At 38.8% G+C, this 13752-nt stretch overlaps 1 protein-coding gene across 1 annotated transcript; it reads left to right on the top strand.

The window, feature by feature from the left end:
• The first annotated feature begins 52 nt into the window (after nucleotides 1-52).
• On the top strand, nucleotides 53-4286 carry LOC135468756 (dynein regulatory complex subunit 5-like). The gene is made up of 4 exons (XM_064747166.1): nucleotides 53-123; nucleotides 618-955; nucleotides 1358-2382; nucleotides 3455-4286. Exons 2-4 carry the CDS (start codon nucleotides 628-630, stop codon nucleotides 3668-3670), a joined length of 1569 nt encoding a protein of 522 aa, XP_064603236.1. The 5' UTR covers nucleotides 53-123; nucleotides 618-627; the 3' UTR covers nucleotides 3671-4286.
• The last annotated feature ends 9466 nt before the right edge of the window (nucleotides 4287-13752 follow it).

The following is a 13752-nucleotide window of genomic DNA, read 5'->3' on the forward strand; positions in this document are numbered from 1 at the left end:
TAACGCGCCATCTGGAGGGACATGCGCACAAGACAATCGATTGTATGTTGCCATAACGACACATTACCATGATCGACACAGTTCAGTTGAAGAGAAAACACTGCACGCATTTACTGAAATAAGGTAAAGTTTAAGAATGAAAAGGATAGGTAAATGTGTAAACCTGTCTGCTGTTTTAACCTTGTAATGAAAGTTGAAGATAGGTATGTCTGGAATATCCATTCCGTTGTTTAGACTGTGCCAAGTTACGCCACCTTTTATCTACTACTTTACTAGCCTACATTACATGTGCACCGATACGATCGAGTCTGAATATCTGTAAGTTTGAAATGAAAGTCAGTGTAGTCGACTTCTGTAGGTATTTTGTATTATGTTAAACATAATGAGTTTGAGTCCAAATCTGATAAACCGGATGGATAATTTTGTTTGGGTTTAAGTTGATCAATAAATGCATAGTTATAGGGCTAATAGTACAGTATAGGTTTGATAATGCAATCGTAATTCTTGTGCCTTTTAAAGTTTCTTGAAAGCCCCAATATAGATAATATTTCTCAACGAAAGGTTAACTTAGTTCTGCATTTTATCTTTGGATAACAAGTGTTTTATGTCATCACCAGGAGATAAAAAATGGCAGAACCACCTCTTAGTGCTGAATCGGACAAAGGAGCAGGAGATGAGGATGCAAAGAGTGTACAGAGTGCTGGCAGTAAACCAGCATCCAAATCCCCGTCCAGGGTGGGATCAGCACATTCGCATGAAAGTGGCAACAACAGCACAGCCAGTAAGGACAAGGGCCCTAACATAATCCCCTCACCAGTGGATTTAGGGAAGGACAACCCAGCTGCAGACTGGCGTAACATGCGACGAATCATTGCTGAAGATCCAGAATGGTCACTGGCAACAGTGCCTCTTATGGTGGAGTTATGTGTCAAACACATAGTGCAAAACTTTGAGAGTGAGTGATCTTTATGATTTAGGTATTCTGCAGGCTACTGTATTATCTTGTGTGTATTTCAGTCATACATTTAATGACAAATAATGAACACTATTATTCTATAAGCAACAGATACCCTTATTGGTAGCTATAAAAAAAAAGATATAAAAATAATGAAACCAATGTTGTTGAAATTAGAGATATATTTAAACTATGATTTTTTGATGTTTAATAAAAAAAAAAATAGTGTCGGTACTGGATGTTCTTGTGTTCAAGGTTATAGAAAGTTTCATACATACAGTAGACATGCTATAAATCAGTACTTAAATGCTAGCACAAGAAAGCATTCGTTCTCTACTAGAAGTGATGTCATAATTACATTTTTTGAATTTGTGCATTTATTATCATGTTTTTATTTTGTAGATAATTCACAAATCCTAAATAGTTTACTGGATAAACATAAAGTGAAAGTTTTGGAGAAAATATCCACTGATATTCCACTAAAAGTTACTGCAAACTTAGTTGAGGATGAAGGATATTGGAAAAGATGTTGCAAAGCCAGGTGGGAAATATGTGATGTGTCTGCTTATGCGGACAGCTGGAAGCGAATGTACTTCGAAAGAAATTTGCAAGCAATTATTGAGCACTTTGTACCAGGAACAACAGATCCAACAATCTTAAATGAAACTCTCGATTTATCATCTCGGTATGTCAAAAAACTGGACATTCGTCAGCTCCTTCCTCCTGTCAGAGAGACTCCGAAAGGACCAGATTTTGATGATGCCTCAGATGCAGGAAGTGATGCAGGTGATGAACTGGAGTGTGACCATTTTAATTTCACACCAATATGTCCCAAACTACCATTCTTAGAAGAGTTACACCTAACATATGGAGTGAAGGATTGTGGAATGAACTTTGAGTGGAATCTGTTCCAGTTCACAGCCAGGGACTGTCTTCAGTTGGCCCAGTGTGTAGCCGCCTGTAAAACTCTCAAAGTCTTTAAGCTGCACAGAAGTAAAGTAGATGATGACAAAGTGCGAGTGTTAATCAGTAATATTTTAGATCACCCCTCTCTGGTAGAATTAGATCTCTCTCACAACACCATCTCTGACAGGGGAGCCAGAGCGGTGGGGAAGTTTATTAACAACCACAGTCAGCTGGTTAAACTGAACCTCTGTGACAATGCTATCAGAGCTGCTGGAGCCCAGGCTATTGCTCACGCCCTCACCAAAAACACCACACTAAAAGTGCTCAATCTTCGGCTCAACCGGCTCGGGGACGAAGGAGGACAGGCCATCTGCCGAGCTCTGCTCAAAAACAGCACCCTGACAGACCTCAACATGGCCAGTAATGACATGGCGGAGCCAACTGCTGCTATACTGTCACAAGTTGTGGCCCAAAACACTACAATTACCTCCCTTGACCTGTCTTGCAACAGACTTGGACCTGTAAGTCATAATTCTCACAATTACAGTTACAACATTCTGTTTCTAATTTGTTTTGAAGAAATTTATATTGCTGTTGGATCCAATTCTATGCTGTTAAGGGTAAACTGAGTTCACATGCATCAGATAAACAGTGATGCATATACATGTATATCTGCCATCTAAAATTGTGAATTAGAGTACATTACCATTTAAATTATCTCATCACAGAAACAGTTTTCATGTCCTGCAAGATTGACCATGGCCTTGTAAATATGTATGGTTTCAGTCTGTTTGTTGATGTACGCATAGCCAATATGTGGTTCATTAAAAATGAATCAGGGAACAAGGGGAAGATCTCTTAAGTCACACCATTTGTATTTCAATGCCCAGTTGTGAGTTTCTCACCATAAACTTGACCAAAAACATATAAATCATTAATTAAATTTATCACACTTTTCGATAACCTCTAAGAAGACTCACAACAACTGGAAAATTCTAATAGTTGTAGCTGTGCTTGAATTTTTGACTTAAGACGCTTGATAAAGATGGCCTTTGGTTGTACAAGCTATTCTCCAATACAATGAAGTAAAACTGATTTGTAATACCCACTCTTACTATATATGTGCTGTGAGAACTAGGTACTGATGTTCAGAATGTGACCTTTTCTGCCAGTTTGTCTTTCACCATATGGAATTTCCCAGCTGATCAGTGTAACTGAATTCCGAGAGTCCCAGTGACTACTAACCCAGTTCTATGAAGTCTGGCAATTTCTGTGGAATGGTGTGTCGGCCTGTAGTCTGGCTTGCTTTGAACTGGGATCAGGGCACTAAGGGGCTGCTGGGCTGCGCTTGGCAGACATAGTTGGCTGGCATTATTACTCTGGCCAGGTCCATAATTGGCCTGTCATATTTTGGAACCCCAGGGAGTGGGGTAAGCTTAGGCCTGACGCCAGTTTGACAGAACCAAGACTCCCTCTATCTTCAAATTGTCTCGGCTAAATCAGCCAGGGATTAAATGACTCCTTGTTCTGATATTGACAAAGCCTCTGTAACGATGTTGTGATAACTCTGTATGTTTTGTGCTTTCTTGACAGGACGGTGGCAAGCAACTCCAGGAAGGGATGGATGAAAACTCGGTTATAACCATAATGGATCTGCGGTTGACGGAATGTGGCCAGGAAGCAGAATACTGTATCAATCAGATTCTTAACCGTAACCGAGAGCAGGAACGGGAGAGACGGCTAGCTGAGAATGCCCAGACCAAGAAACACAGCTCTGCCATCAAAGCCCCTGGCTTGCCTCAGGCCTAACCACTACCTTTAGACCTGATTGATTTGACAAACACGCTCCTTGAGTGACTAGGGGCTGTCAAAATATTCAGTTTAGCTGTACATCTTCCGAGAGTTTCCTACCTTAAGGACAGCTTGAGATTTTCATTGATCTTAAAATTACGCTACTCCTCACGACAAATAACTGAATCCTAATCATGTAAATATTTGATCTACACTTGTTTTTTTTTTGTAATTTTTTTTTCTTTTGTGGTTGTGAGTAGTTTCACGGTTGATGAGAGTTTGTTGAGGGAAGCTACATGACATGTTGCAATTCTTGAGGGTTGATGATTTATTTTGAGCTGTGATATATGAACAATTTCACCCAGTGAGTGAAATTTTTATTACACTATCAGGTATTGGGAACAGGACGAATTTATATAACATGTCAAAATTTATATTCTATAAAGTTATGCTGCAGCAAAAGTTTTGTTATTGTTTAATATATTTATGTATAAAAATTAATTTGTAAGTTTGCATTGTTATCCTTACATATACATGGAACTGTATATGTAAGGAGTATGCAATAAAATGACCTATGCTATTCACAGTGCTGACTCCTATTTTCTATTTCCCTTATAAAAGGGCGGAGGTCAGTTTTATGAGTGGACTAGAGTGCCCGGAGCAAACTCGCCAGCCATCGACAAGTGTCCTATGAAGTTTCTCATATCTAACCTATAGATTGTCATCTGCAAAGGGAGCTCAGTTTGTGTGTGTAGAGATCTACGGCGTTGTCGCTTTATATATATAATGTACACCGCAAGCGGTCGGCTTGTAAGTATCTATGTTATAAAACCACATAAAGGCCATACGAGCGCTGTCGACCACTTATTGTCATCAATGGCCGACCCGATTCGTAGATTCTGGAATGGGAAGAAAATCTCCTCTTTCAGAATGATTTGAACAGCTTGTCAAGCGGACAGATGACATATTTTGGAAGGCCCGGACAACAGAGCTACTGGAATGTGGGGGATTCCTTGCCCAAGGCTCGGATTAGAACAAAATCACCTGCATATGTCTCCTGCATATAAAGCGTCATTAGACGTCATTTACGAGAAAAGTTACGAACAACTGATTTATGAAGTTTTGTGAAAGTGGCCACATGCTATCTTTATATGAATGAACACCGGTCACTGTCACCAGTGTGGCATGTATGATATACATGTGCTCTGTTTTAATAGCTCTGGACTACATTAGCATTGGGAACAGTCTTTCGTTGAGCGCCATCTTTATACTGCGAAACAGAATAAATCGACACTGAAGCCATTTCACAAAAATGTGCCTATCCTGTATATCAACGATACACTAAAATATGTGTACAAAAATCAAAATTGACGTTCCTGACCAACTGCTCTACTAAGAGCATCAACCCATCATTGTTCTTCAAATTGGTCACAAAGAGGAATGCTCCATTTTATTGCTCATTACCTTTTATTCTGTTTGAGGAGGTGTGTTTATGGATACTGTTCATTTGTTAATTGCCAATGGCCGATTGTTCAAACTGAAGATCAGGATGAAATCCTAATGCTCTTTTGTAGCCCAGCAAATTATCACTTTAGTTCACACCGAGTTAAAACAGTAATAGGCTTTCGGGAAACCGACAAAGACACCAATTATTACACTGTTGACGTCGCCATGAAACAACTTATATTTCGTAAGTTTTTTTCTGTATTCTATACATTTGTCACGCCTGTAGATAATGTGATTCAAGTGCACATCATATGAGCACGGTTTAGTATCTTTTGATGACACTTCAGTGTTATCTGAACCAAATGCATACTTTATGCCAGCCTTGGGAGCAGCCATGCTTTTGATCTGTGGGCGTGAAGAATTCCCTGGACGTTATACGTTAAGTTTCGTGTATGTAGGTGGAGGAGCAGTCGTTTCTAGGTTAAGTGTCTACTTGACGTACATTTCTGTCCAGTGTGTTAACACCGTTACGATTTTTTTACATTGTTTGCTTACAATACAGGTATAATTCAAATGTCAGAATCCATATAGCCCAAGTAACAATGGAAACCGTAAACTGACAATTCTATAACCACCAGAGATTATTGCAAAGCGAAGCTGTAGTGTTATTTTATTGAGCCTTATCAAATAAGTAGTAGCTAGTGGTCATTCAAGTGTCAAACTGGATACTGCCCGCGTAACGTGTTGTGGACGTACCGAGGTCCAGCATTGAGAGTGTCAATAATCTGTTAGGCCTACAGCCTTCCCTTTTATTGACCCTCGTTTTGCCACAAGACGTGCCCCGATCCTGGATAGTGTAAATCGGGTCGTTAATATCGTCTTATGAGATTTAAACCTCTTCGGGATTCTTTCTTTTCTCTAGGAAATTCATGGGAAAAAGCAAAGAGATCTGCCTCGTCCCGAAACATTATGAAAAGGCATTCCTTTTTTTCCTATTCCTATTCCAAACACGAGACTATACCGACATTGTGTGATGTCATGTATCACACAACCTGTCCAACCAGTTTCCAGTTCAGCTGTAATATTTAACCGACAGACTACGTCCGTAAGAACCCTGAAAACAACTAGGGCACTTATTATGGGCTCCAAAGCTAGGGGAAATTTATGTAGCGGGATCATTTCCTTTTTTTTTTTTTTTGCCTCTAATGTTCTTCACACGTATCCATACTCAATCAATATCTTGTTATTGTCTTCGCTACCAGAGTTATCAATCTTACATCAGCACCAATATATCAAATGTTGCGACAAGTAACTGTCGTTTTTCTGGAAGACATCGAAGCACATGGTCGCGTTGGGTGGATTAATAGCTCACTGGGATCCAATTAAAAAACACTTGACACAGCGTGAATGGCGTTTGTTTTACATCAGATCAGCGGGATCTGTTCATAGTTCTTGACAAATTAACAACAACAACAGGACATCAGCTGTCGTGGTGTTAGTGAAAAAATAGAAATCATGGTTATTTAATTCAATTACGATTGTGATCTAAAAAAAACAAAAATAGAAAAAAAACATTTCAATAAATTTTATTTCGACGAGAACATTATTCCATATGAGAAGTTAATGTGGAAGTGAATCCACTTCTTGACACTATTGAACTGTACTACCGGTAATTAGGAATCGCGGTTATCTTGCATAAACCTTCGAATTTACCAAGTGTGAAGTGCTATGCACGAGGGAACTTAATTTTACAATGCATTGTGACTGCATTGTACAAGAATAAATTAACAGTGAGAAAGGAAATCCCTTGAAATGCTGCTGTTGGTTGCTTGATCTTCTCACGTAGGCCTGTACAAATATATTCTATAGTGTTGTGCATACTTAACAGTACATGGCTAGAACTTAGGTAATAAAGGCACCAGATGGCACATCATCGATCAGATCATTTGCTGTTGATAAGGTATGTGACTTTTCCTCTAAATCAAGGCATTTAATATAACATTATAATGCACACCAATCAGACAGCGTTTCCCTTCTTGTTGGTAAAACACAAGTGATAATCTACGCACAAGAAAACTTTTGAATTAAAACGTAACCTAAAAGTAACGCCCGTCATGGTGATTATTCGGTATACCCAGTTGAGTCCAAATTGCCCTAGAGGCAAGCAAGCGAGAAGCACATTGACTTATTAGCCTCACATGTGCGCTTCCCTTTCGTGTATTGTGCATATGTGTGCAATTGTACGAAGCACTCAAATCATAAAGCCATGACAGTTTTTCTTTTGACTGTAAGGAAATTCAGTCATATTCCTGAGACCATTAAACAATACATCGGATTCCAAAGGACACACGACAACATAGCCAATACAGAATCAGTTCCAATGTCTGATATAAAGCGAATTATTTCTGGGAGGCTAAAAGACTTGTACATGTTTTTGTTCGTTGTCAATGTAATCAGCAGATTCCCGAACTTCGTCCGCTTTTTGGTATGTCATACCGAGAGAAGACGATGGAGTTGGCTTAAGGAAAAATCGGATTCAGTATCTTCTCAGTGACTCAATGGTTACGCAATACTTGTCTCTTGATGTAAGACAATCCGGCTGTTTTTGAAGTTCAGAGACCGAGAAAAAAAAACAAAAAAAAAACAAAAAAACAATGACATGACTTTAAGCCACACTAAGATATGGGATGACTTTCTCTCATTTTATAACTTTTAACTGTGGAACGTGGACATTTTACAAGACCATTTCTTTGTCGACATTTAATGAAAGCCGAACATAGCAAACGCTGTGGGTCAAGTCTTATGTAGAGCTAATATCACGTCGGCCAAAACTTGCCGTACTGCAGTATGTAGTTTGATTGTAGTACAGCTGATCTGGGCGCTTAATCAATTTGGAGGTCAGAAAAATAATAGAAGTACACAAGTACAAAGAAAGAACATAATGGGGGAATCGCTAAGGAACTTATAAATCACTTTTCCATAATCACGTGATTGATTAACGGGCATTAATGATTTGCTGTAAATGTAAACAGACATCGTTAATATCGTTTAGTAGTTTGATGCTTTAAAATTGAGACTGGTTTACATGTATTTATTTGATTAGGCCATTAATATGTAAACTACAGAGGCAAATACTGTTTACATTTAAACACTAAATAGACAAAATGAAGAAAGTGGTACTTTCAGACAAGGAACTTCACTGGTAGTCAATATAACTCATGTATAAGGCTTCACTAATTTTAATTTACCTTTTCCTCGCACTTCTGGTTCTAGAAAATGTGATTCGTTGTTCTTTAAGGAAAAGATTTGGACTGTTTTCGGATTATATTGAATGTTGACTTAGGCGATTTCTTTGGCATTGTCATTGGACTGGAACAACATGGCGTGAATATCCTAGCTTTTGAGCGCTCATAATCATTTCGTCGTGATTTCAGTGCCTGACTTTCTCAGCATATCGTGATGTATTAACTTTGTTGGAAATGAATTCTACGAAGCGGATGTTTCAGTTTGGCCGGAAGGATTGCTTTTCAAACCGTCTGTTTTTCAATCTGACTCGAGAGATTGGAGGGCCATATACTCGATGGATGTGTGACCAAACAGAGATGGAGGAAAGAAAATCGCCCGGCAGCAGACTCCAGTTTGATATAACAAGACAAAATCCAGTAGCAAAAATCTGACCAGGTGGTGATGTCTTCAGGAATTTTCCTACGCTCCAACTACATTGTTCAACGATGAACTGGAATAAAATTTGCCCCATCTACTTAAGACGTTCATTGAGATCTAGCGTCATTTCCATGACCTCAAGGAAGCCGTTGAGGAAAAAAAATGCACATTCGTTAACTAAGCAAATGTATTTTGAACATGTATGACAGTATACTTGTATTAGTGATTGTCGTAGTATGAACAATTGTATGTGTGGGCGACCGTCGATATTAATACCTGACGGGATCCCCGGATAGTGGAAAGTAAACAGGCGAGAGACTGCTTGATGAAGATCAATTCATGATTATATGGTAGTCTTGCCTGTACATACCGCGGGGATCTATTCGACACGTCCATAGTAAGGCATCTATAGGCCGTGTACCGTTTGACGGGGTTATTAAATCCTCGCTACTTTGCCAATATCCAAAACCATTTAGTTAGGCGTTGCCAGAGAAAGTTATTGCAGGAAGACTCCGTCAGGACTTGATTACAGGCTTGTAAATGAAATACTAAAATGAGAGACACCAATTTGATAAGATTTCTTCAACTGGATTCATTTAGTCTGTGCTCAGATATCATGTGGATCTCTGGATATCAACGTATGTCATTGTATACAGCATAATTAGGTTCCAGAGAGGAACGAGCATATGAAGACCAGTCAAAAGACATAAAGAAGCAATTTGTGGTACGTGTCAAAACCACACGAAATTGGAACTCACAAACTAGAATGTGAATGTAAGGTAGATTGTGATACCGTAAACTTCGATTATTTTAATTCATTTTTAATGCACACTTGAAAAAGCCAGGTGATAGACGCCTTGCTTTAAAAGCTAACACCTTTCCGGCACATAAATAATTTCCAATGCATTTGTGTGGTGACTCCGCTGTACTGTGGAATGTAGAGATAACAGGTTTGATGAGAATAAAGTATAGTTCAATCATGAATCTAGAAGGCTGAGACTGCGCGGTTTTGCCTCATAGTTGTTTCTACACTTTGATTCATCGAACACAGAATATATGGCCATTCTCTGATCGGCTGGCCTAAGTTGCAGAACATCTTCTGGAAATTGAATTTAGATTTCTTTTTCATACTTTTCTGTCACAGCGTGTCCTTGAACTTACAGTCTGTTTCTTTAAGCGAGTTGCCTATATTCAGCTGTCTGTAAAATCAGTCATACTCGCTACTAAAATTGCCTTCAGTCAGTGACACGTAACAACACAAGCTCTACACATCGATCTGTTGAGAATCCATATCCTTGCAAAGAAAATGAAGTTAGAACACTTTTTCTACCTCATAATGTTAAACTCCATAAGCTTTTTTTCGACACCAAGAACTCATTGCCTCGTTTGACGTCATAATTATTCAAAATCGAGTGGCATTCTGGACAAGGGGCGTGGAGAATGATTTGTTTTACAATAGGTGAACCAACATGCGGTTAGCACAAAGTGCACCACTAATAACCTTCACTACTGTCTCAGCGAATCGAATACATTGTTTTTTATCACACTATTTATTGACATAAATATCGGACATATCGGGCTCTACCCATTCCCCAGCATGCCACCTGGTTTTGAATAATTATGACTTCACCGCGAGACAATGAGTTTTTGCCGCCGAAAGTGTGCTTATGCAATTTAATATTATGAAGTAGAAAAGGTGTTCTGTCTTCATTTTCTTTGCAAGGATATCAGTTTTCAGCATGGGTTATTACATGCCACTGACTAAAAGCAATTTTTGCAGCGGGTATGACTGATTTTAACGTCAGCTGAATATAGGCGACTCGATAAAAGAAATAGACTATAGTAACTCTCCCCTCGGTATATATTATCTCTCTCAGTTAAATCATCAGCTCCACCAACGACAGAAGGAAACAAGAAAATAATATTATTGATCAATTCGTACTTAACATACTTCTTCTGAACAACTGTGTTCAATCTAACTTTGTTCAATATCCAGGTATAGTTGTTCAACAGATAAAATACAGGTATGATTAGGCATAGCTGTCATGTCTAGTCCAAGGGCATACAGTAGAGCCTCTTTCCAAGTGTCTCCAAATCTCCGTTTAGTACTGTTTGTATGCAGAGTCTAGTTTTATTTTTCATTAAAATATTCCTTTCCATATATATCTTGGTATCAAATAAGTTTCCACAGGAAAGCAAACAAAGCTGAGTTTTTGAAGTGGCGACACATTCCGTATACAGGTATAGTCTAAAAGTGAGGAGAAACTACATGACTACCTTTCGGCCCTTCACAAGTTATTGTCTGCTTGCTCAAGTCCATGTCTTAGAAGACCTTTTATCAGACCAAAGATCATATTTGTTCCTTTGTTTGATTCGAGTGTAGAGTAAAGCCAAAGTTTTCTTTCCTTCATAAAGAAGATACACTCGCTTCTAAAGCTTGTTACTTGCTATCTTTTATTAAGCCACCGTGTTCTCATTAGCGCTGATCTACCTAGCGTTTAGAGTTTGTCACCTTTGTATTCTGAAAGTTTGTCATAAGGTTTATAAATACGGATGAATCATATGAGCACATTTAAATATCTGGTCAAATAACCAGTGGTTAGCAGTGATTGTGGTGTCAAACTGGCAAGGGTTATTGACCTATCGAGCCCCTGTATGGAGAGTGTCAATGGTGTGTTAGTCCCGTGTACCCACTTTTATTGACCCAAGTCGTGCCAAAATCCTGGATTGTGTAAATCAGGTCGTTAAGATCTCCTTATAGGCTATAAACCTCTTCGGGTGTCAGTATCAAAGAAAAATCTATTAGATTCTTGTTTTTCTCTATCGCCAAATACATCGCCAATTGCCAAAGGACCTGTCAAACTGGAGACGCTGCGTAACGAGTCAGTAATAATGATGCATATTTCTCATAAGCAGGTCAATGAATAAAAGCAGGGCATGTCTTTTCCTATTATTTTGAACACGAAACTGTAAGAACACTTTGTGATGTAATATATCATATAACCAGTTCAACCAGTTTCCAGTTCAGTTATAACGGCTGGCCCACACGACGTCCTTAAAGAACCCTGGAATCGATATGTTTATAAACATGGGCTGCAAAGCTAGGGGAAAACTATTTAGTGCGATCCTTTCCTGTTTTTTTTTCTTGCCTCTAATGTTCTTCAGACGTATCAATACGCATTCAATATTCTGTTATTGTCTTCGCGGCCAGTGTTATCAATCTTATGTCAGAATCAATAGATCAAATGTTGCGCCAAAAAATTGTCGTTTTTCTGGAAGCCATTCGAGCAGGGTGTCGCCTTGGATGGATTAATAGCTCACCGGGATCCAATTAAATGATACTTGGCACAGCGTGAATGACATTTGTTTTACACTAGGTCAGCAAGACCTGTCCATAGTTCTTGACAAATTAACAACAGGATTTCCGTTGTCGTGGTGTATCTGAGGGAAAAAAAAACACCCTGAAATGATGGTTGTTTAATTCAGTTACGATTGTGATCTAAACACTTTTCAGTAAATTTTATTTTGACAGGAGAATCTTTATACTCAGTGGGATGTTAAAGTGGAACTGTGACATTTGTGAATCCAATACTGGCAACCTTGGTACATTATTACCTGTATTACCGGTCATTATGTATCGCAGTTATCTTGCTGGAACCTTCGAATTTGCCTTACTTAAATGCTATTTTAAAGAGAATTTCACGAAAAACATGTAGGAATTAACATTTACAGGGGAAATTTCTTTAAATGGGGCTATTTGTTGCCTGATTTTCCACGTAGGCTTTTGGGCTTGTTCATACCCTGCTGAACATGATATTCATTCAGGCCATTTACCGTTGAAAAAGGATGTTACTCTGCATCTATAGCAATCAATTTAATATAGGGATGTCAAGCCGACGAGTTGGAAAAGACATGTTATGCTGGTCCCATACAGGAGTCAGTCAGGGTATCTAGTGTAGATCCACAAACTGCAGTCGAGCCAATGTTTGATCCAAAACGTCACCCGAAAACTAACATCTGACATGACGATTAACCCCATGACGATTAAGCACCTTTCGGTTAGAGCCATTATACTGATAGGGGGCACGATGACAATTTCAGTACAGGGTTAGTTCTAAAGTCTGGTATCAAGAGAATTACTATTGGAAGCTCCAAAGACTCATACGTGTTTTTGTCTGCCGTTGATGAAAGCAGCAGATGGCGGAGCTGCGTCCTCTTTTTCGTCTGTAATGCTGAGAGAAAGCGATAAAGCTAGCTTAAGGCAAATCGGATTAGGGACTCTTAATATTTAATATCGTACCAGTGACTCAATCAATACGCAATCGGGTTGTCTCAAGAGATACAGAAAGCAAAGTAAAAATAAAATCCATCACAAAAAGCAGAAGCAATATGGGAAAGCGCTCAGGATCGAGGCAATGACCTTGCCTTGTCGGAAGTAGTTTAAATATCGCCATTCTGGCACATATGTTACCATTTTCGTGTATTTCTTTTGACCGTTAGACAAAGCTCCAGCTAAATACTACTATCTGTGGTATAAGCTGGCTTATTGGCGGGTCAAGGGCATGTCAGTATAAATAAGACATACTACTAGGCTTACGGTGACAAAAGTCGATCGAGCTAATATTCTTTTGCAGCAACTGATTTATCACCTCGAAGATAATTTGATTTATGCATTCTTCAGTTGAATACTTGTCTCTTGATATCAGAGAATTATGTGACCGTTCTTGAACTTTAAAGAAAAAAAAGAAATAACATGAAATTAAATTCACACTAAACTATGGAATGACATTTGTGTCACTTTGTAACTCTTAATTGCTGAGCGTGGAAATTTTATATGACGATTCTCTGTCGACATCTTATTAAAAGTGGGAAACAGCAAAGGCTGCGGGTCAAGTCTTGTGTAATGCTAATATTATCTTGGCCAAAACTTACCATATGTTAACAGAGGTATAAGGTACTAGTAGCGCCGGGGGCCTCCGTGGCTCAGTTGG

Source organism: Liolophura sinensis, chromosome 6 (assembly GCF_032854445.1).
Source record: "Liolophura sinensis isolate JHLJ2023 chromosome 6, CUHK_Ljap_v2, whole genome shotgun sequence".
NCBI classification, from domain to species: Eukaryota; Metazoa; Mollusca; class Polyplacophora; order Chitonida; family Chitonidae; genus Liolophura; species Liolophura sinensis.